General features: G+C 44.6%; 2 protein-coding genes across 3 annotated transcripts in view; one reads left to right on the plus strand and one right to left on the minus strand.

The window, feature by feature from the left end:
- LOC118787523 (inositol-tetrakisphosphate 1-kinase-like) overlaps window positions 1–16,915 on the minus strand; it is a 49,275-nt gene extending 32,360 nt beyond the window's left edge. Inside the window, exons 1-3 of the mRNA XM_036543110.1 lie at window positions 16,602–16,915; window positions 15,848–16,031; window positions 7,120–7,144 (exon numbers count right to left, since the gene is read on the minus strand). Coding sequence (XP_036399003.1) covers window positions 7,120–7,144; window positions 15,848–15,942 — 120 coding nt within the window. The 5' untranslated portion in view covers window positions 15,943–16,031; window positions 16,602–16,915. The remainder of the gene's footprint in view (window positions 1–7,119; window positions 7,145–15,847; window positions 16,032–16,601) is intronic.
- A 2,517-nt stretch (window positions 16,916–19,432) lies between these two features.
- LOC118787231 (transmembrane protein 251-like) lies at window positions 19,433–22,689 on the plus strand. 2 transcript variants are annotated; one of them, XM_036542712.1, is made up of 2 exons: window positions 19,433–19,497; window positions 20,453–22,689. In XM_036542712.1, the coding sequence occupies exon 2, from the start codon at window positions 20,468–20,470 to the stop codon at window positions 20,888–20,890; it is 423 nt and encodes a 140-aa protein (XP_036398605.1). In that variant the 5' UTR covers window positions 19,433–19,497; window positions 20,453–20,467; the 3' UTR covers window positions 20,891–22,689. The 2 variants fall into 2 exon arrangements, with proteins under 2 accessions (XP_036398605.1, XP_036398606.1); XM_036542713.1 differs by having other exon boundaries at window positions 19,439–19,535.
- Window positions 22,690–25,126: the final 2,437 nt, after the last annotated feature.

Genomic DNA, 25,126 nt, shown 5'->3' on the forward strand with positions numbered 1-25,126 from the left:
AGATTTAAAATAAATCGCTGCCGACCGCCACTCTAAAATAAATATCATCTGACGTCTTTTCCAATCCCTGGAGTAAACATTTCTCATTAAACTGAAAAAAGACAAGAGTCGTGCCCGCCCCAGCAGAGTTCCTGAAATTGTCCGTATGAGATCACAATGCTGGCAACATGTGAGCAAAGGGGTCTGAACTTTCCTGGGACGGGTTACCGCACATGCACTCAGATAATCAGAGACACACAGATACACACACACACACACGCACGTATGCACACAACCTTAACACAAAAGTAAACATGCACACATCTTTCCAGCTCTGTTCAACCTCGTCACAACATGATGTTGATTCTGACTGACACTTACAATTTGAGTGCATTACCTGGTAGATTTTGTTGTTTGGTTGTATTACAGCAGGTAATAACAAGCAGAGGAAATAGGAGTTCCTCTGCCAGGACAAACTTAAGAGTGTGGTAAATATACAGCCTAGCCAAATGGAAAGGATGTGGCTGATGGTGGCACCACTGACTTATTGTTTTTGGACTGAAGCTGAAGGAGAAAGAAAATAAGAAAGCAGCTGTAAAATTCCTCATTACATTGTACGAGGGGCTGAGAACAAACATGTCAGCCTCAATTCTGTGTTCTGCCCCCCAAAGCTTCTTTTAAAGAGGAAGTAGGCCTACTCCTTGTCAGAGGCCGGGTTTCAGATGACATGACGTTGGCCCTTCACATACAAGTTTCACACTAAGAATAGCTGCCAGCACTAGCATCATAGCAAGGTGGACCGAGGTCAAGGCAAGTGAGACCTCGGCTGCGTTTCATTATCCATGACGAAGCGTTCCTCGCCAACCCATTGACAGTGACGCAGGGCGGCCTCCGGTCAACCTCTCAGCAGCTGCTGACTCACGGAGGTCACTGCCTCGAACGGGCCCGTTTCCTGCTTCATGACTGGATGCCCTCGGCTCCACCCCACAGAGGAGGTCTTCCTGTAGGAACGGACGAATCAGCGGGGCAAACCACTATCAGAACATACATGGCTCCGCCCATACAGGAAATGTGTGAAGCAATTCATAAAGTCATCTCTGAGAGGAGGGGGGGGATACAAGTCCCAAAAAGAAGGACAGGCTGTACTTAGTTAGGCCACCACCTGTGATTCGCCAGGGTGAACGCCAAAACAAACACAGAGGCGCAGAGCAAGCAGCTGGGGGACAAAGGTGAAACACACAGAAACAAGGGCCCAAGCTGTTCCCCATCTCTCACCTCACACTGTGGGCTCCCAGGCCATTTCCTCCCCGCCTACACCAGCAAAGAGTTCCAGGGACACAGAATAAGTCCGCAAGTCAAGCTTTAACACACTTCGTTTACACATCTGACTACATCTGTAAGAAAACTGACCAGCTGAGTCCCGGCTCGGTCCCAACTGTGCCATGAAGATATACTGTCAACATATTTTACAAATTGAGACACAACCGTCAAACACAAAGCCACCCTGTGTGCAAATGGCTTTGCATGGACAACAAATTGCCATTAAACAAAGAACCCCTGCCACACTAGGAAAATATATTTTCATTCCTGATAAACATCTACTGCACTGACCAGCAGACAGAAATGAACTGCTCTCTAAAATGCAAATTTAGCAAACGGATCGTAATTCTTACAAGTTCTCAGCACGTTACTGGAATGACGTCACAGTTCATTTTCTTGGCTCATTAAAAATTGACAGTAACCAAGTGGGCTTATCAATTATGCATGCGGTACACTAGCACACGCATTCATTCCGGCCTTTGCTGAGTGATGGCCGTTGTACCCCCCTAAGGGACAGACCCTCCCCGCCCTTCACGGTCTCACGGCCTTTCAGTGAGGAGCTTGAAAGACCCTCTCATCTTCATCCTCTTCCCTCTCAGAGTTCCCTCTCCACTGAATGAGGCGACCTGAGGCCACCCGGTTACTGAGACCTTCTCTATTCCAGTTTGTACTCGTAACATACGTACTTAACTGGTTCAACAGATGTTGAATAACATGGGAATTGGATGGTGTGCTGTATATTGCCAGAGTTAAAGGTTGTAAGAACCCTTCGCTTAACTCCTGTACATAAGAGGCACGAGTGGTAAGAAAATAACTTCATTCAACCCCGGACCAGCACTGGAGGACTAGAGACAAAAAACTGAAAAACCCAGTTTAAAGAACCGGTTTGTAGGTTCAAACCAAAAGGGCAGCAGAGCTGCAGAAGCGACGTCCGCTTTAATCACAGGAGGATGAAGCAGACTGTAAAATGATTATCTCTGAAGGTTCAATAAAGCCATAATCTGCTGGGGAATAACAGCTGGGAATTGAGCACGAGCGGCGACTGCGGAGTCCTTTTTCCGAAGCGTATAAAACGCGTTCAACAGTTTCCTGGAAAGCAACTGATACGATCAATGACGGGTCCTTTCCTTCAGGTTCCCATCATGAATGGGGCATCTCTTACGCATGTAAACTGCGTGGTCATTGCTCTGTAATCTGAACCCTGCTGTATGGGGGGGGGGGGGATCATTTTCCACATAAGGCTGAGGGCAGACCTCTCCGCAGTGATGGGGCAGTGGGAACGCTACTCAGAGGGATGAGAAAGCGGAGGGGGACAGACAAAGAGAGAGAGAGAGGGAGGGAGAAGGACAAGGGGAGGGATGCCATTTCCAAACAAAGATTTAGACCTACTGTGGAACATCTATTAATAAATACATGGAGTTAGGGAAGGACCTGTTATTCTAAGCTCCTTCCCTCTCTTGGCATCTCACTATCTGATTGTCATCTCTGCATTTTTCCCAGGCTACATTTGGACAAATTACGTAAAATCTCTCTCCGGTTTGAGATACTGTGATAGGATGATGCGAGTCTTGCCTTCGGACGTTGAGAACATATACCAACTCATGGCCAATATGTACACCATCACTGTGAAACACTCAGCAAACAAGGAGAAGTTAATCATTAGAAATTAGAATTCAGAGGTAATTACAGCTGCACAACACAACGCCCCGTTGTAAAACCTTAACTCTACATATACAGCACACACCTTTACAGAGCAAGCTGCTGAATGATTAACAAGAGATTTACAGCCTTGTGGGAGAGCCACCATTTAAGGGAGAGCTACTGACAGTTTCATAAAGTCTCTTCAAAGTGTAAGCGTTTCACACTCTGCGGGGCCAAACACCACTCCTCCTCCCCCGGCTTCCAAAGCAGAGATCCGTCTGGGCTTCAGCCTTGGCATCACTTTGTCTGCTGTAAACAGCACATTATTCCACCCGACTGAGCTATCCGTCTCCCGGAGCGCCCTGGGGGGGGCGGGGGGTAAAGCATACTGTGAGAGGGAAGGAGCTGGTATCATTACCGAGCCAGGGCCTTATCAGTGGGGCTGTCTGAGAGATGGCGGGGGCAGGAGCGAAGGCCGTGAGGGAGGGGCCCACCAGGTGGAGCCCGTCTGGAAAGGGGGGGTTCGCGTCTGGGGGCTCACCTTGAGCAGAACCCCATGTCAAGGCACCTACTGATAAAGCAGCTCCACAGCTGGGATACAAAGCCCCTGCACTTAATGTTCTTCTCAAAGCCAGCGCCTCTATACATTCCGTTTTTTGTGGCTAGAACTCCAGTGCTGATTCGGGGTTGAATGAAGTTCTCTTCTAAGCACTCTTGCATCTTAAGGAGTTAAGTGAAGGGCTCTTACAACCTTTAACTCTGGCAATATACAGCACGCCTTCCAATTCCCAGAGCTATTAAAGAGCAACCATACAGACTTCTGAGATATTGCTGCACCCGATTCCTGAAAACCCCATGAAACCATTTGCCGGCAGGCAATACTTTGCTTCGGCAGGGATTTGACAAATCCTCATGTACACAAACTAATCTCTGTTGCTTACTTTCCCTCTTTTCTTCGCTCAGCCATAAACAGGGATGACCTGTACACAGAAAAACCTGACTTCATCCCACAAGCAGTGAGCAGTTACCATGGTTTTGTATTTTTGCTTCCAATTTTTTCCCTCTATTGGATACTCATTTCTTGTCAATATCCCCCTCCCCATCTCCTTCTCCCTCTCCCACACAGCGTGACACCGTAATTATAACAGGAAGTGACAGCTTTACATGCCCACTTATATAACTAAGCCGGGCCACACAATAGCTCTCTGACGTAGCCGTGTTACAGGAGCCACTGACTGACAGCAGCTCACCTTTGTTAGACCCGCTGTAGTCTTGTTTTTAACATGCGTCCGCATTGTGGGGCTTTTAATTGAGGGTGACAGCGCTGCGCGGTAAAAATAGAATGGCAGCAGCGTCTCTGGATGGGGCGAGCAAGGGAGCCCCTTGACCTCGCGCCGTAATCCCGCTGTGACACGGGGCTTGGCCCTGAGAAATCCTTCAAGACCCGATTATCCGTGATCCGAATACCTACCCGGACGGGCCAACGGGGACCCACCCAGGGTGGGGCGAGAGGACCGTGGCCTGGGAGCTGGGAAGAACTGCCTCGCTCTCTGGGGAGTGGGGGGGGGGGAGACCGTGTGTACCGTTAGAAACAAAGCCTGCTTATTTTGGGAGCATTCCCAGGACATGGCTTCATTTGGGTGCGCTGGGGACTGTGCACTTCACGGAAAACAAAAGGGGCCCTCCTTCTCGCTTCCGTACAAGAGGCTCTCGGGCTGAGGAGCGGGCTGCCATTTGCTACTCAGGGAATGGGAATGTGCCCAATGCTTCAACCGCACAGGACCTTTTTCTGCATGGTCGCTTGCTTTCATGGAAAGCGCAGTATAACCAGCATGGTCACCGCCCCCACCCTGCACGCATGCACCTCAACACATCACCCAACAGCAGGCTGGACGATCAGTCCTGCGAGCATGTCTTTCTTTATGGTAATACTCAGAGTAGACTCCAGTTGCGCAGGTGCATCAGAATATCAGCCCTGCATCTTTAAGGACCCCCAACTGTCAACTGTCCAAGTGCTCCAGGTGGAGGCTGCAACACACATGGGAATTCCGTTCACTTCAACCGGTTTCTGTGGAAAAAGGCAACAAAAGTTGATTGTGAAGAAATCCCTCCCTCTACCAGGTATCAAATGTCTTTTGAATCAACCACTAACAAGCACTGCTGATATCACCTGCTAACAATTGCAGCACAAAAGGAACTCTGTGTGGCAGTCGTGGTAATTATAAACTCGCACCTCTTGTAGAATAAAGGGGCATCCTCAGGTGTCAGCGCTAGGAACTGTGGGATAGAAGGACTTGCTTCTCACTCACACGGCACAGACTGACATCATGAGCCATGCTTGGCAACACTGCCAACACCCTACACGCACAGCCAAAATCCGGCGCATGCAATTTTCGCCTCAAACTGAAACCCTGCAAGCGGCTATATAAGGCAGCAAAAGAAACATATGTTAAGCCAAACATGCATATAGTGAAATATCTGCGGAACATCCGCAAAGAGACAAATGGACAGGGCCTAAACTCTGCATGACCCCTCTCAGGCTCCAGCCTCCTGGCCGGTGGAAGCCCTAGCTCTGGAGAGCGTGAGAGGTGGAAGGGGGCGAGGCCTAGGGCTTCTATCAACGAGGCTCTGAGATTTCCCATGGAGGCCTCAATGTCCACACAGTTTGACAACCTGCCGAGATGAATGGGGAGAGCACCCCATCCGTCTTGTTCTTCCCTGACCCCCCACCCCCCCCACCCAATCCCGTCCACTCCGTGACGTGATCCAGGCACCCACGCGCCCCCCCCCAGCCCAGAGACGCCTCTCCTGCTTCCTGCGCCCTCTGAACCCAGCTTTCAGCAGGATCAATTACTGTTCAAACTAAGGTGGGACAGTTCCAGAAGCCATAAAAGTCCAACACAGAAATAAACTGTAGACACACACACACACACACACACACACACACACCGAGTACAGAATTGAACTCGACAGAACGCAGCACACTGCACGTCCAGCAACTGCCATTGTTAATCATTGGTTCCTGTGCACTTTGTTTGAAAAACAGAGAATACATTAAACATACCTAAAAAATGTAGCCAACATAACACTCTGAAAGGTAAAAGCCTCCAGACTTTCCTTACTCAACACATATGAATGTGGAAAAACTGCTGTATGGAAGATGCCAGAATAGAAACAATCTGACACCTTCCTGCAGTGTGAGAACACTAATCCATTTCTCACCTCCTGTTTAATGCTATTAGTGACCAGTGTCTGCTATTAAGCACTATCCACATTAGTAGTGCAAAAAAGTATGAGTCACTGCTAACGTGTGTAAAACGTATATTTCCCCATAGTCTGCTTAATAGCTTGGTTCCACATAAAAGCTATGGTGACATTCAAACACCTGTGGGGTGAGTTGAGATGTGGACGGTGATCTCTAGTGTAGGCATTCATTTCAAATACAAGACTTAACTGGTTTCCTTCTCTCGGAGGATTGCACCATATCAGATCCTCTTGTAACATATGAGTCAATGCGTGTTACAACATCTGCGTGGTGATCTCCCCAAGACAATTCTGTGTTGCAATTTCTCAGTTGCTGGATGATGACACCAACAAAAAGATGTGCGAATGACACCACTAATACCAGGTGGCACTTTGAGAGACTGGTGAACTGAGAAACAACATCCATCCCAAAGTTCTCCTAGCTGTGCCTCATATTGGGGCTGCTGCATTTACACAAAGGTTGGAGAACGTGCTTCCAACAAAGGCTGTGGGTTTGAATCCATCGTAGCGTACCTCTGTTGTAATCTTGACTGAGGTACTTAACCCGAACTGCTTTAGCACAGAAAAGTGGATCAATGTAAGCCCTACTACTCCCCTTGAATTAAAAAAAGCTTTTCATCTTTCTGAAATGTATTGTCTTTTTGTCTTTGTTCTGGGCAGTACGCTGCCATTACCCACATGGGTCCACTGAGATCAAATGAACCTGGTTCTGGCTACATGACTATTCCCAGTGGAAGCTGTGGGCTTCCACAACACTGCATTATGACTGTGAAATGCATCAAACCTCACACACCCTGAACGCCTCACTTAATAGGTGCATTTGATGGTTACTGTGCTTTGCTTTGCTCTGATGCAAAGATACTTGCTCACCAAATCGTCACATACACAGTCTGTATGGAAATAGAGCAATCTTACCTGGACCACCTCTATGCCTCGTTTCCTGCAGAGAGAAGAAAAGGACAAAAATAAATTAGAGGCCATTCAGTTCAGATAAGCAAGCACAGATCAGTGATATACTCCTGAAGGCAGGAAAAATAGGACCATTAAACCAAGGGCCGGGTCTAAGCTTTGCACGACATACTAAGAAGGGAAAAGGGCTGTTTTAACAGCATTCAACATGAGACATGAGAGAGGATTTTTCCACCTGCTGGGCAGGATGCAGTCTGAGGAGTTAAGGCTGCATTGTGTACCATTGTGACCGTAGGCTGTCAGCTAACCAAACTGCTCCTGATCGCAAGGGGAATCTCGCGTGCCCCCACGAAGGGGCGTGGCTGGCTCTAAGGGCAGGGAAATGTCAGCAGGGGCACACAGAGTTCAGAGGGGGACATTTGCCACCGGCTGAACCCTGACTCCGACAGCACTGAGACAGCCACGCCCACACAGTCCCCCACAGTTCAGCCCTGGGGCCTCCTTACTCAAATGTGTAAGCAAATTTGTGATATACCAAAAAAAAAAAAAAAGGTTTCCTGCGAACAGTGAGTGGTTCTACCTTCACACAAAATACAGACAGTGCGAAGGAACATTTCACACTGCCTGCGGCCAAGTGAGGGGATTGTAGGGAAGAGCCAAAACTTCTAATTCTTTCTGATACGGACAGGCATGTAGAAGTACACAACAAAATTCCACCTCCCTTTACGTGCGAATCAGGAGGACTTGTAAGGCTGCTGGGGTGCATTGTTACTCTGCTAAACTGGATCCTTTTCATTCCAGTATTTCCATTATTCAGTGCTTTCTGTCAACAGTGTTTTGCGCCATGACTCATAGGCCTCTGTTGCTTTGAAATCCCACATGGTGGCTGCAATCTGTTTATGTGAATATAAAGACTGGCCAGTACAGGTATGCAGAATTCAAATCAGAAGTTACAAAAAGGAGGAGGATCAATACCAGATCATTTTTATGGCTTTTTCAAAGGTATGGCCAAAACGTCACGGGTTACAAAATGACAGGATTTGTGCCATTGACAAATCGAGAGAGCTTACAGCTATCAGTCTTCTACACTCCCGAGAATCTACTCCTTTTGAGAGAGAGAGAGAGAGAGAGAGAGAGAGAGAGAGAGAGAGAGAGAGAGAGAGAGAGAGAGGCCAGAAAAATTCTGAGCTTTGGGTAAAAATCAGTTGCCTGGCAACCCGCAAACCCTCGTCAATGAGGAGCCCTCTTTGTCTGTTGTGTAAGAGACTTCCAGCTGCCACACAGAACCAGGACACTTCCTCCAGTCAAAGAAACTTTGTCAGACAAAGGCAAGCCATATTCTGCTGTACTGCAGTCTGCACGAGCCCAGTTCAGTCAGCAGAACAGGAGGACATAGGAGGAAATCACGTTAAAGATAAACATCACGGCTTTCAAGACCAGGCTTGACACAATGCAAGGATACAATCTGTGAGCAAAATGACGAACGTGTATGGGCTGGATGACCTACTGTCATCATTATGTTCTTATGTATGTACCTATACGCGTATGGTTTTCAGCGGTGCGAATGAAACTGTGTACCACATTTTAAAGGTGGTAAAAACACATATTATAAATAGCTGAGCTTTCTAGGGGATAGGGACGGTACTACAGAGGTGATTCATGATACAATTAAAAACATTCCTGGAAATCTTGCAGAGCGTGGGTGATATGACAGGTCTAAACCCTGTCTGCTGCTTGAAGCTGCTGCCGGGATCAGATATTTCCCTGTGAGGAGAGCACGAGCAGGGGCCTGGTGAAATGCAAACAGGAAGAGAGATGGCCTCTTCCGCAGAGCTGTGGTAAGAACACCGCTGACATGCGGTGTATAGTGTAATGCATCTCTGGTTGTCACGTTCTGTGTGTGTGTGTGTGTGTGTTTGCAGGGGTAACGTAAGCTCTCAGTATGCGTCAGTAGGGAGGGGGACACGAGTTCTATAACTGTTAGTCTGACTGTGTGTGTCTGTGAGAGTAATGTGTACATATGTGCAAATGTGTAAACGTGCAAACAGGAGCTCTCTGGCTGTTACTGTCTGTGAGTGTGTGTGTGTGTGTGTGAGAGAGAGTGTATATGTGTGTGTGTGTGTGTGTGTGTGCGTGCTGGGGGGGAAGCTAACAGCTCTATGGGTCTGTCTTGCCTGCCTTTTCAGGGTCAAACAGATTTACCTTTTTAAAACAATACCAGCAGAATGGACCTTCATCATAACACACACAAGCTGTGCTTATACCTGCTAGACAGAGGAACTCTACAGCTGACTGTCGTAGAACATGCACTACCACTGGAGGCTAGAGACAGCCATGCACTACACACTCTTTCTCTGAGGTTAACTACAATGTGTTTATTTAATAACACTTCATGAATGAGACCTTTAGTTTCAGTTCCAGATATGGAGACTGGTGCCCACACAGCTCAGACACTGAGAAGAATTAAAAAGACAAAACAGAGAGTAGTGTCCCAGCATTGTTTGGGTTTGAAACCCCAGAGAGTAAAGGAAATGATACAAGTGAACCATGTACAAGGGTAAAACAGCTCCCCCCCACCAAAAGGAACGCCCAGCTGAAACAACCACGTCAATGAATACAGGGTGGAAAATGGCCACTGTCTGAGATAAAGACATAACAAAGGGGATAAAGGTCAGCATATTGTCACAATTCCTGGGCCTGCCAGCTTATAACATGGCCCCCTTACCCCACTCAGATTTGTGTCCCTTCAGACAGGCCACATCAGGAAGTGACAGAGCTGCTGTTGTATGTGGAAACCCCAGGGACAGGCCCGCTCAGAGTCCATGCTGAAATTAATTTGATGAATAATGTAACGTTTTGAAAACCTAATTGCCCATAGAGGCCCGCGCCAGCTCCTCAATGGTGCCCACTGCGGGCCCTCCGCGGTTTGGTATGCAGGGTCTGATCCTGATTCAGCGGGGTTCACCCAGTTGCCAGCTGTCCCAGACAGGCTCCCACTGAGTGCCCCTCCGTGTGGAGCGGGGTCCCGTCTGCAGACACACCAGATGCTGAGGTACGGGCAAGGTGCTAGCCTCACGGGAGAGCTGAGGAGACTCTCCACCAACAAAACCGCCATCACGTTTCAGCAACGCAAGGACACACACAGACGGCCTCACACAGGCACGCCAAGGAAGCAACACAGTTTCACGCACACACATGCACGCGCACACACACACAAAAGCCCCTGACATTGCTGGGATTCCAGAACTCACCAGAGGATGATGCAGGCCACCCTTAATGAGAGAGCGCCAGTCAGAGAGATGGGGCTGCACTCTATGCCCATTGTTATGAAAGAATTTTTCACAAAAATGAGCAAGAGAGCAAAAGGAAGGCAACAGCTTTTCTTCAAGGAAAGGGTGGGTGCGTGGGTGGATAGAGCTCCTCCACCCCCCACTCCCACTCCTCCTCCATACCCGCCAGGCTGGGCCCCTTCCACTCCCGCACGCCCTCTCTCTCCGGCTGGCCCCGGCTCCCGCCGCCGGATCAACCCGGCGTTCATTGTGCTGCACATTTTGGGTTTTTCCTGAAGCGCGCGGTCGCCATGACAACGGAGCTCGCCAGGCACACAGCTGCTGTAAATGGGCCCGTTTGGAGCGCGGCACTCGGAGACAGCGGCCGGCCCATTCAGCGGCCCCGGCGCATTCAGGCACAGGGAGCCCGTCGCTTTCTTCACATGTCACTGGGGATTAGGCTCTTTTCACGGGGGCCAGGGCTGCGTGCGAGGGCTCCGCTCACAGGGCAGCGCCTGACCCACTTCTGCCTGATTCTTTCAGCACCCACCCAATGGAAAGTATTGGTCCTACCATTAAAATGGGAGCTGAAACAACGGAGAAGACGGTTTTTGCACCTAAAAATGAACGGGAGAACTACTGGAAACATGTGGCTCTCCTTTCTTCTCCTTCCTGGGTGCGGGGCGACATACCCCACTGGGTCTTTGTGGAGCGCTGGGTGAGGACAGTCTCAGTCATGATCCTGCTTAGCTTCCTCCACAGTGGTTTACAATTTGAACACAGGCAAACCCCTCATTGGGTTGTTGTTTCAGTGGTAAAGGTCATTAAATACTACAAGCAGGCTCCAAACTGAACCACTATTGTTCTCCATCAATAAACTCAGTTTCCTGCTGGTTTAGAGATACCCTCCTCTGGACGCCACCTGACACTCCCATCACAGAATCACTGTTGTTCCTCTCCCTTGTTTCCTCAAATTGTACATGCTCTGATAACCACCTAGCAACCTCAGCTATTGTGAAAAGGACAGTCCACACAAACTCGTGTGTGGGGGGAAATGGATGTCGGAGATGTGCAGTGGTGACTGGAAGCCCTCAGACAGTGACATGGCATCCTGGAAATTCCCATTTCTCTTTAGGTTCGGGCAGACATCCCTGTGGAAAGAGTGCACTTAACCTCACTCTCGCCCCCGCCCTGACAGCCTCTCCGCTCACCCAGACCAAAACAGATCCCCGCTTGAGGAAAGTGAGGTGGACAGCTCAAAGCACCTCTCATGGGCTATGGCTGTGCGGAGCAGATGTGTTTCACACATATACATCATTTTAAAGGACTGGGATGGAACGGTTAACATGCCTGTCATTGCTAGATGGAAAGAGTACGGCGTGTTACTAGTACGGTCTGGCCTTGAGGGCAAGTGAACCACCTACACCAGAGGGACTAGTGATTTTTGGCCTTTAGCAGCCTGTCTTTTGTAGTTGGTGTACATGACAATAATCTTGCAGCATTTTACAACCAGGCAGTGTCCCAGGTGAAGGAACAGCAGATAACTTGTCATTTATGCAAACCCCCCCCCCCCTTTTCCCCTCTATTGAAATGAAACAAAACGACCAAATGGGGAACTAGGAGGGAGCAGTGGAGGTTATATGTTACAGCAGTCACCTTTTGGCGCTGCTTGAGTGAACATGCTTTTCGGAATGCTTGGCTCCTGAAGTAAACTGAATGCCAAATTTCCACGCAAATGGCACAGTTGCCTCTTCTAGCTCACCCTGATGGTGCAGCTGATAAAGGTACATGCAGGAAACTGAGTCACCGGAGTACGCCACCAGAGCGCGGGTTTTCTCAGGTTTGTCCATAGACTGCATGGCCTCTGAAGAGCCTGGCCAACTTTGAGGCATTGCACAGCATCTGTTCTCTCACACCAGGACTGCACCCACACCTTTACAATACTTATATTCCATATGCACAACTTCTGGATTGAAAACCATTTTAAGTAACTGCACAGGGCATGCCTCTGTGTCAGTACACACCTGCAAGCATTTATAGTTTTGAATATATTGCTGGTCTAGGGACATAGCGTACTGTGCTGTATTCATCCCAAAAAACACTGCTCACAAGACTCACACCCTTGTTCCTTTGTCTCTCTCTTACTCTTTTTTTTTTTAATTTACCTCAAGTTCTTTAAGCAAGATTGAAGTTATTTCAATGATGTCACACCCTTTTGTAGTTGGGTGATGCCCACCTACAGCCATATAAGGCACTATTGCATTTTATACAATCAAAGTTAACACACAGGTTTAAACCTAAGACAAATTAACAGAGGTGATCAATACTTGCTGTGAGCAGGGATAATTTACCCCAAGTCTAATACAATGAGAACATGAGCAGTACCATTTTAAAGACCAAATAGGCATGAGAAGACAAATGCTGCTCATTTTAAAGGTGAGTGTGTTCAAAGCCACACTGGGCAATGCCATTGTGTATGGAGGAGTTCAGCTTCACTGTAATATGAGCGTCCTGGCACAAGGTGGTGAGTGCATCTTTACAATAGCACAGATATTGTACAGATATTCCCTATGAGGAATTGGCAGGCTGGGCTCTCAGAAGAATACATCCAGGACAGTATCTGCCTCGAGAGTTCCCTTCAGCTAGCTTCCAGCAGGGACCTATTCTGCTGGAGGGTTATGAAGGATTACCATTTAATCCACAAAACATTTTTAATCTGCACTGGCGCAATCAGGTTGCTTTGAGAGTCCACAGCCTCTGGCAAGGTGAAAATCCTTCTCCATTGCTCTCTGCTGAGAAGACCTCCACTGAAAAAACACTGGACTAGACAGATGGGATTTGTATTTAAAGTCTATTCCATTTGCTTTTTTCCTTTCTTCATAGAAGAACCTTGATATAAGCACCTTACTGTTTGATTCCTTTTACAATCTCATTTAATATCCAGGTCACAACACACAAATGCCAAATTCATCCAGCTGGATCTGACTGCCAGCACCCAACTCCTTTAGAGGGACCACCACCCACCTCCCCCTCCCTCTCCCTCTACCATAAAAAAACAAATCCCTGTGAACACCACATGGACCATCTGAGAGAGGGATTAGGAAAATCAGCTTGCCATGGTTTGGTGTATCCCTGCTTGTTGATATACAATACAGTGCTCTTTGTCCTCTAGCAGGCATGCTTTACCGTAGCCTGTCTGCTGAAGAAATCGAATGCACTCCCTGGCCTGGTTCACAGCGCATTACATAATAACTCACTCTGCCGAAGACTGCATCTGAGAGGTAAACTGCTGTCAGAAAGCAGGGACAGACAGACGGACAGAAACACGCAAGCTGCCCGTGATCTGGAACTGTGGAATATTCCAGTGTTCCTCCAACATTAGTTTCAAAGCACGTCAGATGGTCCACTGTTTTAGTGACCGCTCTGAATGCGAGTGACTCCAAAAGACACAGTGAAGCACTGGCTCTTTCTGGCATGCCTTTCCTCATTCTTTGTTTTAACATCTTGCAACATACTTAGGAAGCTCAGCCAGGCCCAACTTCATTTCTGGATTTACTATATCATGGTCCCGGTGCTTTCATTGGCCATGGACCACTGTCTCTGCTGGATCAGGAACCACAGAGAAAGGGTAGAGCCAGTCCCCCACGGTAAGGGAGAGGGTCTGTGAACACAACACCAACACACTATTTTCACACATAATGACTAGTCTCACAGAGCGCCGACATATTCCCACTCCACAGATGAGACCGAACAGGGGCCTAATTAACCACACAGCCGAGTGGAATCAAATGTCACAGAGATGCTGGAGAAGAGACCACACCTCTAATGAGAGTATCGAGTGAGAATGAGAGGGAGCCCCTTAAAAAGGACTGTGCGAAGACAGTTTTGAAGGCAGGTGTTGATGAACTGGCAGAAAAGCATCGATCCATCTTTGCATCGGTTCTTCGAACAAATGATGCACTTAATATAAATGCGAAGATTTTCTCACAGAGCAGACATTTGCACTCAGCAAGACACTTAGCTCTTTGACAATAAATCAATATTCACCTTTCCGGGCATTAATCCAAATTAATTATACATGCACTGAGTTATCCTATGAAACAAAATTAGTACTGTAAATTAGCTGGCTGACTAGCCAACTAATTCACACTAGTCAATGAACTATAGGAGGAAACTGCAGACACCTCACCAGCTTCACATAAAGGATATTAGCCTAACCCTTTTGAAGACAACTTGATATGAAAGTGATTTTGTTGCACCTATCACAATCCCCTCCCTGTTACAAAGAACACCACACATGAAAAAATGTTAATGTGTTGTCTTTTTTAATGCATCCATCAGCCGATTTATAGCTGTTCACTTGTTCCAAAGATTAATGTACAGGTGTCCCAAGTATCACTGGAAGCAGCTGATATCTTTCTATCTTCTATACCTCAGCTATTTCAAGAGACAGAGCATAATGCTGTATTTAAAATTAAAAGGTATTAGTGCAGTAGTCAAAAAGTCTGCATGAACTCTTCTGGCTGGTTGGCCCCTTTGTACAGAAGCATAAATTCTGGACCTGTTAAAATAAAATTTACATCTTCTTCATCTATGGTTTGCCCCAGCTCTACAGATGATTGAGCATCCTTTACCCACTCCCCTTGTCAATGCAATTTGCATCCCGTGTAACTGACCCAGTTAAACAAAGGGTGACAGGTCCATCCAACATATATGCATGGTCAGGGTCTTCAGACTTGATCACTGTATTTTATCAGTTTTGCACAGCATGTGGAACAGACAGAGAGTGTTGATTAGGGAAAGGGTTTACTCTGCTTTGGCACATATCCCCATTTACTAACACCTTGGCAAGATGACTTCAATGCTGTTATTTCCCACCTCCGTGAATGTAGAAGGCTCAAGAAAATCCATTTTTATCACCTGTTAAGTGTTGTTTTAAGCTTACTGTATTTACTGCTGCTTTGGATAAAAAGAATCAACGAAACGCGTTGATGAGATCAACCGCATAAAGTAACGCAGAGTGGATTAGCGTGGTATTTCAATGACACATACTCAACGATCTGTAGTCACTACAGTTTTGCAACTATTTGCAATTATTTGCTATCCGTTACAGGATCCTAACTGCCAATGTCAGCCACTTCGCAAACACCTACAGGTCAGCAAAACCAACAAACAAAAAACCTCCCGTGTAGTCCCGTGTAGGCTTTGCACTTCTAATAACTTCTTCCTAAAAGACATTTGCCAAATCCAGCTTCTGCGTGTCAAGGATGCTTCAGCGCCTATTCTTCCAGCAACAGGTTAAAGTTAACCACTCCGAATGGGTGAATATGGCAGGGCCACGCAAACCCGCTCACTATGTTGCTACACGTCGATACATTATTGGTTCTTTATTATCGCCCCCATAAACTCTAATTACACATGGCGACATCGCGAAACGGAAGCTTCCGACTGCAACTCGCACCTACCTGCACAAGTCCGCGAAGGCCAGGAAATTCAGCTTTTTCATCTTCTTCTCGCTGAGCCAGTAGCCCACTCTCCTGCCTTTCAGAAAAGTCTGCATCTCCACCGCTCGTAGTATTTCGATCCAGATGTGACAAATTATTCAAACTGGATTCCAGTAGAAACAGGAAACTGTCTCCCCCAACAAACCTATCGACAAGGGAGAAGAGGTGGTTACAAAGGCAGTATTAACAAAATGCAACAAAAACGGACTTCATTCACAAAAAAGTTAAACGGTCAGCGTGGCTACAGCTACAGATAAAAACAACTTCGATCTAAATGCCAACCCATGGAAACACGTCCATCAGACAGCACTGCTCTTCTAGGCGGTTGCCCGTAGCTACTCATTGTGGCGTTAGCTAGACAGTTAGCGACCTGGCTAGCTTCCTTGCTGAAACAGGCAGTCTGTATCCTCCCGATCAGCTTCTGTAGTGGACTGGCTTTAACAACAGACTGCATATTTTTCACCAAATAACACTTTTCCCAAGGAGCTGATTCTATCGAAATACGCTGTCAGACCTGCTCAGCAATCATAGTACTCTAACTGTAACTAGCTAGCTAGCTAACTAGATAGCCATCTAATTTAACTTAAAGGGTTTCGTGAACAGAAAATTTGCGTGATGGTCGTAAGCACGATGGGATTCGCATAAAGCTAGTAAATCTACTTGGCTAGATAGAAACAGGAATCACAGAAAACGGTAATACGTATGTCGTATCTACCCGCTAATGCATTTCCTTCTGGTTTTCCGTGGTCTTCGCTGAGCTAGCTACCCACTAGCTAGCTTGCTAGCTGTCCATTCTCCGTCCCTTGGTTTTGATATCCAGAAGTAGGTTCTCACTTCTCAAAATTTTCGCGGCGATCTTGTTTCGCTAATACTGATTGAATCTGCGCCCCGACACGGTGGACACACCCTCAGAAGTCGCGCTGTGTTCATTTATTGGGTACAGCAGCGTGCACCCTCAGCAGCCATGGCATGTACTGTAGCGTTACTGTGTGCCGAAGCCTGGCGCTGGAGAAAGCAGCCCTCCTCTCTCCTGCCTGACAGTGAATTGAAAGAAACCCCTGCGTCAGCTTCGGGACAGCTCCCCTAGGTGGCAGCAGGACGCTGTCCGCTCTCTTAAAGGTAGCGTAGCCGCCGAACGGTAAAATTGCTCACGCTTGTCGGGGGTGTATCATGGGATCAATCAATTCTTTTTAAAATATCATTACTGTTGGCATCTAACTGAAGAGGGAGACTCGAACCAATATAGCTATTTACTGTAGTACATTACAGTCTGAAAATACCCACAGCACTTGAAAAAATTGATTTCTGTCGAAAGATTTGTTAGAAAGAGAATATACACGTTGATGGAAATATACTAAACCATATACCTCTACGCAGAGACAGTTGGCTTTGAGTGTATTCTGTTGACCTTCTACCTTTCTAACACAGCATAGCATCCATTGACTTGAAAAGGCAAAGATAAGTAACCATGATCAAAACTGGAATGCCTGAGTCCATTTACCTTTTGATTCTGTTGTTTTCTCAGTAAGTCACCTCCAACAACAGGTTCCTCTTCTCCATAAAATAAAAAAGCTATGATGCAGAATGAAGAATGTGCACAATTATTTCTGAGCATAAAATGAGCCTGAAAACTTGTGTCAGTAACTTATACCTTCCCTCAGTCTTTGTATATGCATTTAAACGCACACAGGCATTGGCTGTCCTGTGTCGGAAAAGGTGGGAGCAATCCATTTTATGTTCACACAGCAGCATGGATGGGAGGTACCTAACTCGCCTTGCTTCAATAATTAACAGTAGGCTTTGTTATCACAGCCACAATATTGTTGGGATTATTGTGATCTTCCCAGGGTGGGGCATGCCAGCTAATAAAGGATCTCAGGCAGGTATTCCCGCAGATATATTCCCTCAAAGTTCCTGCGCAGGTAAAATGAACATTTTCCATGTCGCCCATGACTGATGCAGTCTTTTCCAGTTTTACTAAAGGTACATGTTTTTGCCTTCTCAGAGGATGTCCTTGTCACCTCAACTTTTCTCATTTGCAGGTGACAATCCGTTGACTCTGTAACCTGTATATCAACGACTACATGAGTAGTGATGAACAGTGACAATGAACTAAGACCTCCTCCTGGGGTATTCCTCCCATGTACTGTACAACATGAAGCCATATTTTGAATGTGCCATGCTGTCATGGTGTATGTCATTCAGGGCATTTGGGGTGGGGGCACAGAAGGATCACACAATGTCACATCATGCTAAAATGAAACATAAAGTAATTTAAAAACATGGGCATTAACTGTGACACACATTCTTTCTCTCGCTCCCTCTCGCTCTCGGTCTCTCTCTCTCTCAAAAGTGCAACAACATATCCCATTTGAATTATGTGTATTTCTGTGAAAATAATATGGAAATAGAGCCTCAGAGAGAAAAAGGTGGGGAGAGTGTCAAAAGGGACATTTTTAATGACTGGAGTTTTTTTTAGAAACTGGAATTTGGATAAACTAAAGCTACTGGAGGGTTATTTTCCTGTCTTTTACTGTAACTTTGCAAATTTTATCAGGCTTATCTTCCCACAAAATGTGTATTTCAGTTGTTTGTAATTAGAAAAGGTATACATCAATGCTTTAATAATTTAAATAACAGATACATTACCTGTGAGTGCACAGACATGATATGATAACATCCTAAGTGATCACACAAAACACTCCCAAACACTACTGAAACTAAGTGTTTAATAGTGAACGTTTGAATTAAATCAGTATTCAAATAGCGCCATCTTGAGGGAAGAATATACATTTGATTGCCACAGAAGGACAAAACTCAAATAATATAGTGGCCCTACCTAGAATATTATATAAGGGCAATTGCATAACCTTGAGGAATGAGAAACCTTATCGGTCTCAGAAAGCATGAGGTTAAACTTTCTCCAGCTCAGAGCCTATGACCTTATTTCTGTGATCTGACAAATTGCCCTGGGGGCTTGGTCCTATTGAACAGAAGAATGCAGGTGGACACTGCAGGAAAAACAGCAGTTAATTACAAGCACAACAAACACATTGATTCTGAATAAATTTATGTAGAGCTGTAAATAGGGAATATAAAGACCCTTGGTAGAGTTCTCAATATAAAACACCGTAGAAATCCATCAACTTCGCCATTGTGTCAACTAAGTACAGTATGTTTGGTACATCTGGTTATGTTTGAGATTCAAATGGTCCAGGGGGTGTTCAAATTATAACATTCTTAAATGTCGGTAATTGTTTAAAATCCTGCTCTGTGGTTCTTTGGTCATGTTGCTGATTTTATGGATGCAAGGGCCTGAGGTGTGTCTGACGGGAACTATGTAGAGTGCCCACTAATGTTCAAATCTGAAGAATTGTTTTTTAGGTCTTCTCAACGCTAGGTGGCACGGTTTTACCAAGAGAAACCGAAACGTTTCACACCGCATCTTGAATACTTCCGGATATTTCTTTAATCGAGGAAGTTCGCTTTTGGGAGTCAGATGACAAAACCCATTGATCTGATGATAACAACGTCTTATGACCAGCGACGAACGAACGAAAGAAACCTGAGAAGGACATGATCACCGTCTGAAAACCGGCGTCTGGGATATAGTGAGCTGCACGTTTTATTGTTCGATAATCACCGGAAGGTGACAGCTACTTAATAAATGTAACAAATCAACACAGCATTGACAAAAGTTTTGTGTGTACACCAACAAAGGCACTAGACTGCTAGTATAGCTCACTTACCTATGTTGGTGTCATTGCAAGTACACGCTAGACAGGAATAATTCTCGAGTTCCATTTTTTGTCGCTAGCGAGATATACAGGTTTGTACTCAGCAATGATCAGAGTACTTGCTAGCAATAAAACTACACTAGCCATCTGAATAATTGCACCTAGTCCTTGCTACCAAAGACCATGAGATGAGTTACAGAAGCTCGATAGGTTTTCCGGTTAGAAACCTAGCTATCTTATGTTAGCCGATTAACTGTCTTTATAATTTATAATTTACCTAAACTGTGGGAAAGAAAACTCTTTGTGACGTGGTGCTTAAGATAGCATCCGGATCGACACATAGTTAATGAGAGCTATATTCCATTCTGTCCCTGTTGCTCGCTAAATAAAGTTACTTCTCAAAACAGTATTGCACAAAGAAAAGAAATTCACGTGACTCTCTGGAATTTGTTGCCAAGATGAAATTTGCTCTAAGCGTTAGCTACCTTGCTATCCGGTAAAGCGAACGATAACTAGCGACTTGAGTTTTGCTACTATGCGTTATAATGAATAGATCGATATCTGTAATCGACAATTACGACATAAACAGTCCCGAGGTGAGATGAATCTAGCTGGCAAGTTAGACTAGCTGTCGGCGTTGATGTATGAATTCACATAGCTATCGTTAGATACTTGACGATAGTTTTGGGTGAAGAAACTTTTTGACAATCGTAGGTACATATTGCCTGTTAGATGGTCTGCTTAATAATTAACAATTCAAAAATGCGCACTTTGGGTTACAGATTCAAACAGAGTTGTTAGTGGTTTTATAATGATTGTTCCGTTTTAGGGAGGAGTATGGAGAATGATGAACTTCCGCCAACGGATGGGCTGGATTGGCGTGGGCCTGTACCTGCTGGCTAGTGTGGCTGCCGTCTATTATGTGTTCGAAATAAACCAGACATACAATCACCTGACTCTGGAGCATGTTGAACAAGCACCCCAGGAGGCCCCACCAGCTGGGGACCCAGCCTCTTCATCTGACTTGCCTTCATGGACACACAGTTTGAAGACGCGCCTGCTCTCCTTCCCCTTTTGGGTGTGGGCCACTATCTTCCTCATCCCCTATCTCCAGGTGTTCCTCTTCCTGTATTCCTGTACCCGTGCAGACCCAAAGACTGTTGGCTATTGCATCCTGCCCATCTGCCTGGCTGTCCTCTGCAACCGTCACCAAACCTTTGCCAAAGCTTCCAATCAGATCAGCCAGCTGCAACTTATTGACACTTAAAGTGGGTGAGGACAGGAGATGATTGGATGCTGGATGTGGCTGCACCGCTGCTCACTGGCAAACATAGACCAGAGGAAGATGAAGGGAGGGGTAAACTCCTGGCTTCGATCCTGACACACTCCTACACAATGCTGAAGGCTTGCAGGAGAACAAACATTTTCATTCCAGAGTGGTACCGATATTTTGTTTGTGATGATGGTGATGGAGAGGTTACTTACACCAACCTAAAGTACGGGCCAAAATGATACTGTGTATTTTAACAGTGCCCAAACTGTGTCAGTATTGTACACTTGCTGTCAGGTCTATTCTGTTCCACTGTGTTTCAGAGCTTACTGTTTTTGACAAACTGTGATGGGAATTAAGTCAGCCTCTGAAGTGAAATGAGACAGGTATCCAGCACCAGATTTCAGTCTCACTTGTGTAGTGCTGACCATCTGTCTCTAATAACACATTGGACCAGGGGATACAGTTGTCCTGTGGAAAGCTACACATAATCTATCACTCCCTTTTTTCCTTTAGGGCATATGACTTTGGAATGTATTGTAACATGATTGTGAGCACAGCTATTTTACGTTTACTCTATGTACATCGTTATTTTCCTGCTGTAGAAAAACCTGAAATTTTTCCACATAGGATGTTTTATTAGAAGTCACCCCCACACAATATTGATGCCTCAATATGCTGTCCCAGCCAGTGGAAAGACTGCAAAACGCATTGCTTTACGTCTCACAGTTCTTGGTGTTGTGCTTGTTTTTCAAGGGAATATCATGTCAGACTGCATACCAAGGGCCATTCTGAGAAAAAGAGACTCAGCATGGATATCCAGTGTAAATAAATAAAACATCTGAATTGAACTTTTACACTTTTATCAATGTTATCAGAATAAGATGCAAGCCCACGAAATGGTAGAATAGGATTAAAATACGCAGATATCACTGTCTGATTGCTGGTATTTCATGGAAGCTGACATTAATGTTTTAGCTGGTAACATCTGTCACTGCAAGTGTTAAGAAGAACTTTTATAAATAAGATCAAGGATCCACCCAAATTTCAGAGGCAATTTATTTTACAGTTTGTTACATTACAGTGATTATAATATACATTACAATAATTATATTAATTATATATTACAGTAATTATATTACAATATGCAATTGATTAATGGAATTCCAAAGGCATGAGTATCATGGGCTGAGCATTTCAAACACGACACTTAAAAGAATTCCTTATAATCCAAAATGAATAAATCTGGAATTATTGTTCAAGATATTTCATTATCTTCCCCAATTACACAATACGTTGAGTCACAGTTGTGGCTTTTGTGAAATAGTATTTTTGTCTGTTGTGAAATACTGTGATGAAGAGAAGTGAGATTGTTCCCCTTGTCTGAATATTTCATCTTTCTTTATGTGGGCTTTGTCTGGGTTAAAAAAAATCAGTATTTTTATATTTAATTTAAATGTACTAAACTTTGAAATAGGACAGACACAAAACATGTATACACAAGGCACGTGTGAGCTGAAAAGTACATTAAGTGTCAACCAAGACTACTGTGATAATGTTTGCTTTGATCACCTTTTTTCCAGTTTCACGTCAGGTTTGTCCATATGAATTTAAATGGTATTAGACATATATGTCGAGTTGTTCTCAAACTGTTAATAAGCACTGTATCTCCATCACTATTCAACTGTGCTTGGTAGATTGACATTATGCTGTATGTCCAGCTGTACTTAATTCTGATCTGCATCATAAAAAGTGTTCATCATGGAGAAGGAGAATGGCTTTTTCCTACATTGACAGTGCCCTGATTACTGTTTTTACGTATTAATACTTTAAATAGTATTGATAAGCTTTCTCAGTTTATTTTAATAAGTGTTAGAGGGTTCAAAAGACAAGGTTGTGCTTTTTTCAGCATTTTCTGAAAGGGGTTGTGCTTTTCATTTAGAGGGTATTTATATATCTGGATACTTTTTGCCTTTTAATAATTGCACTGTGATTGATTATTTTTTAATAAAACATGTTTTGAGAGATTACCTTTCCTCTTAAGTCTTTATATGTTTTAAAAACTGGTGGAAATGCGTGTTGCTTTCAGTTCATACAAGACACAAGAGAAAAGGAAAAGCTTTTACCCAAAGACATGGTTTTTTAAATACAAATATATACTCAACATACATGCATTATCTCTGAATCAAAATAGGCGATACCTCTGAATTCACATGTTCAGATGATATTTAGGTAGCACCAAGACCCTTAGGACACAGTGCCTACCCTGAAACTATGCCCGTGGCTGCATTTTAGCATCAATTCGTCTGCCGTGTACAAGGTCCTTGCTTGAACTACAGAACCCTTAAGGGAACATGGAGAAAGAAAAAATATCTGGTGGCCACAAGATAATGATCTTGTGCTCACAAGATCGTTATCTGGTGGCAAAGAGTTATGTATGTTGAGTGGCTGGCTTTATCTGAACTTCACATACACAGCCTGGACTTTTTATATATTTATTTATTTATTTGTTTGTTATTTCAGACATTAAAATGAAATAATGCTTTGTTTGCTCACTAGCTAGCTTACTGACAGCTCTTTAAACTGAATACAAGAACCCTTCTAGCCAGCTCACTACATTAGCAGCCATTTTTCTCATGGTTTATGAAGCAGGCGAAATTATTTGTTGATTTGGGTAGCATTTACGAGCAATAACTATGGGATCAAAATGTAGGATAACATGAATAGCTGGTGCCTATAAAGGACCCTAGAGAGAAAAGTATAGTTGAAGGTAATAAACATATTGAGTATTAAGGGGAAGGGTAATGGAAATGCCAAGTTTTTGAGAGACCATAAAATAGATAAAGAATACATTACTAAAACTGAAAATGACAAGGTAAGAGATATTTAACCACCTGATGGTAACCATACCAGTTTTGTGTTTATATAAAATCAGACAGGCCTACTGCTATTATTTTTATCAATGCCATTAGAGTACAACACCATTTTCACAAAAACACATACACTGCCTGATGGTGTTTAACATTAAATGTTCCATTGCAGATGTCTATATTTGCTATCAGCTTCGCAATGCATTTTTTCAGCTGAGATCGGTTAATTTCAGAAAAAATGACAAAATTCAAAATAGTATTTCTTTCAACCATTTTAAGCCAAAGACACATTTCAGAGGTCTACTGTTGACTGTGCATACATCATGGAAATAAGAAATAAGAAATCCAACACTTTATACAAACATGAGGAAGGTTATGAGGGAAAGTACATGTGTTGTAAAGGATTAAAGAACAAAAAACCCTCACCTTTTATTATGGCTGCAATGAATTCTATATTTCTGTCCAGAGTAGGCCTGAAATTTTTAAACCACCATGTAATTGCAATCCGGTTGTCATAAAACACTAATTATTTTATAGTGCTACTACAACTAATTACAAATACACAAAATTCAAAAGTTGAGCATCTGATTATTCAAACTGAGACTTACTGCGGGATTGGTTGTCTCAAGAGACTGAAAGCAGAAAAACTGAAATACTAGATTTCAATATTTCAGCCAGATTTGCAATACCATTTTGGAATAGGTACTCTATGGCACCACTGCTTCAGAGACTTCTGTATTTACCTCCTTGGATGTTCTTGCACCAGTCTTGCACCTCTGTTGGCACAATTTGGACATACGGATCTCATCTAAACTCTAATGTTTGTGACAGAATGTTGGAGGCCTATTTTCACAAGCCTAGTTGACACTATATCTTTAATGAGATTGCAGACAGTCATGGAGGAGGGTGTTCTAACATCAAAACGTGTCAAGTAGTTTCTGCAGTTTCCACAAAACATGATTACACCACAGAATTCTGTGGCAAGATACCCGAAGAGCTACACCGGAGAAGAGAATGACAGAACCCAGAAGCATTTTCTATACCTCTGTACTGGAGCTGATCTGCTACTTGAAAACCCCATCACTATACCGCCTGTACCCGTGACGTCTCGCGATACCTTGTAGCTGATTATTGACAAAATCAACCACTTGCTCAAAACTAAAAAATCGCTTGCGACGGTGTGGCCATTAGCTCTCATAATGCGTTTAAGGTGTCTCTCACTCATAACGAGCGCAAATTTCATGTAGACAATGTTCTTGGCTCCAAATTTGTGGAGTGGTGTTCACAAGCATCCCCACTCAGTAAATACAGCATCTCGTGGTCACGAGATGTTTTATTTTTCTCCAGGTCCATACGAAGTGTG

Source organism: Megalops cyprinoides, chromosome 12 (assembly GCF_013368585.1).
Source record: "Megalops cyprinoides isolate fMegCyp1 chromosome 12, fMegCyp1.pri, whole genome shotgun sequence".
Lineage (NCBI taxonomy): Eukaryota > Metazoa > Chordata > Actinopteri > Elopiformes > Megalopidae > Megalops > Megalops cyprinoides.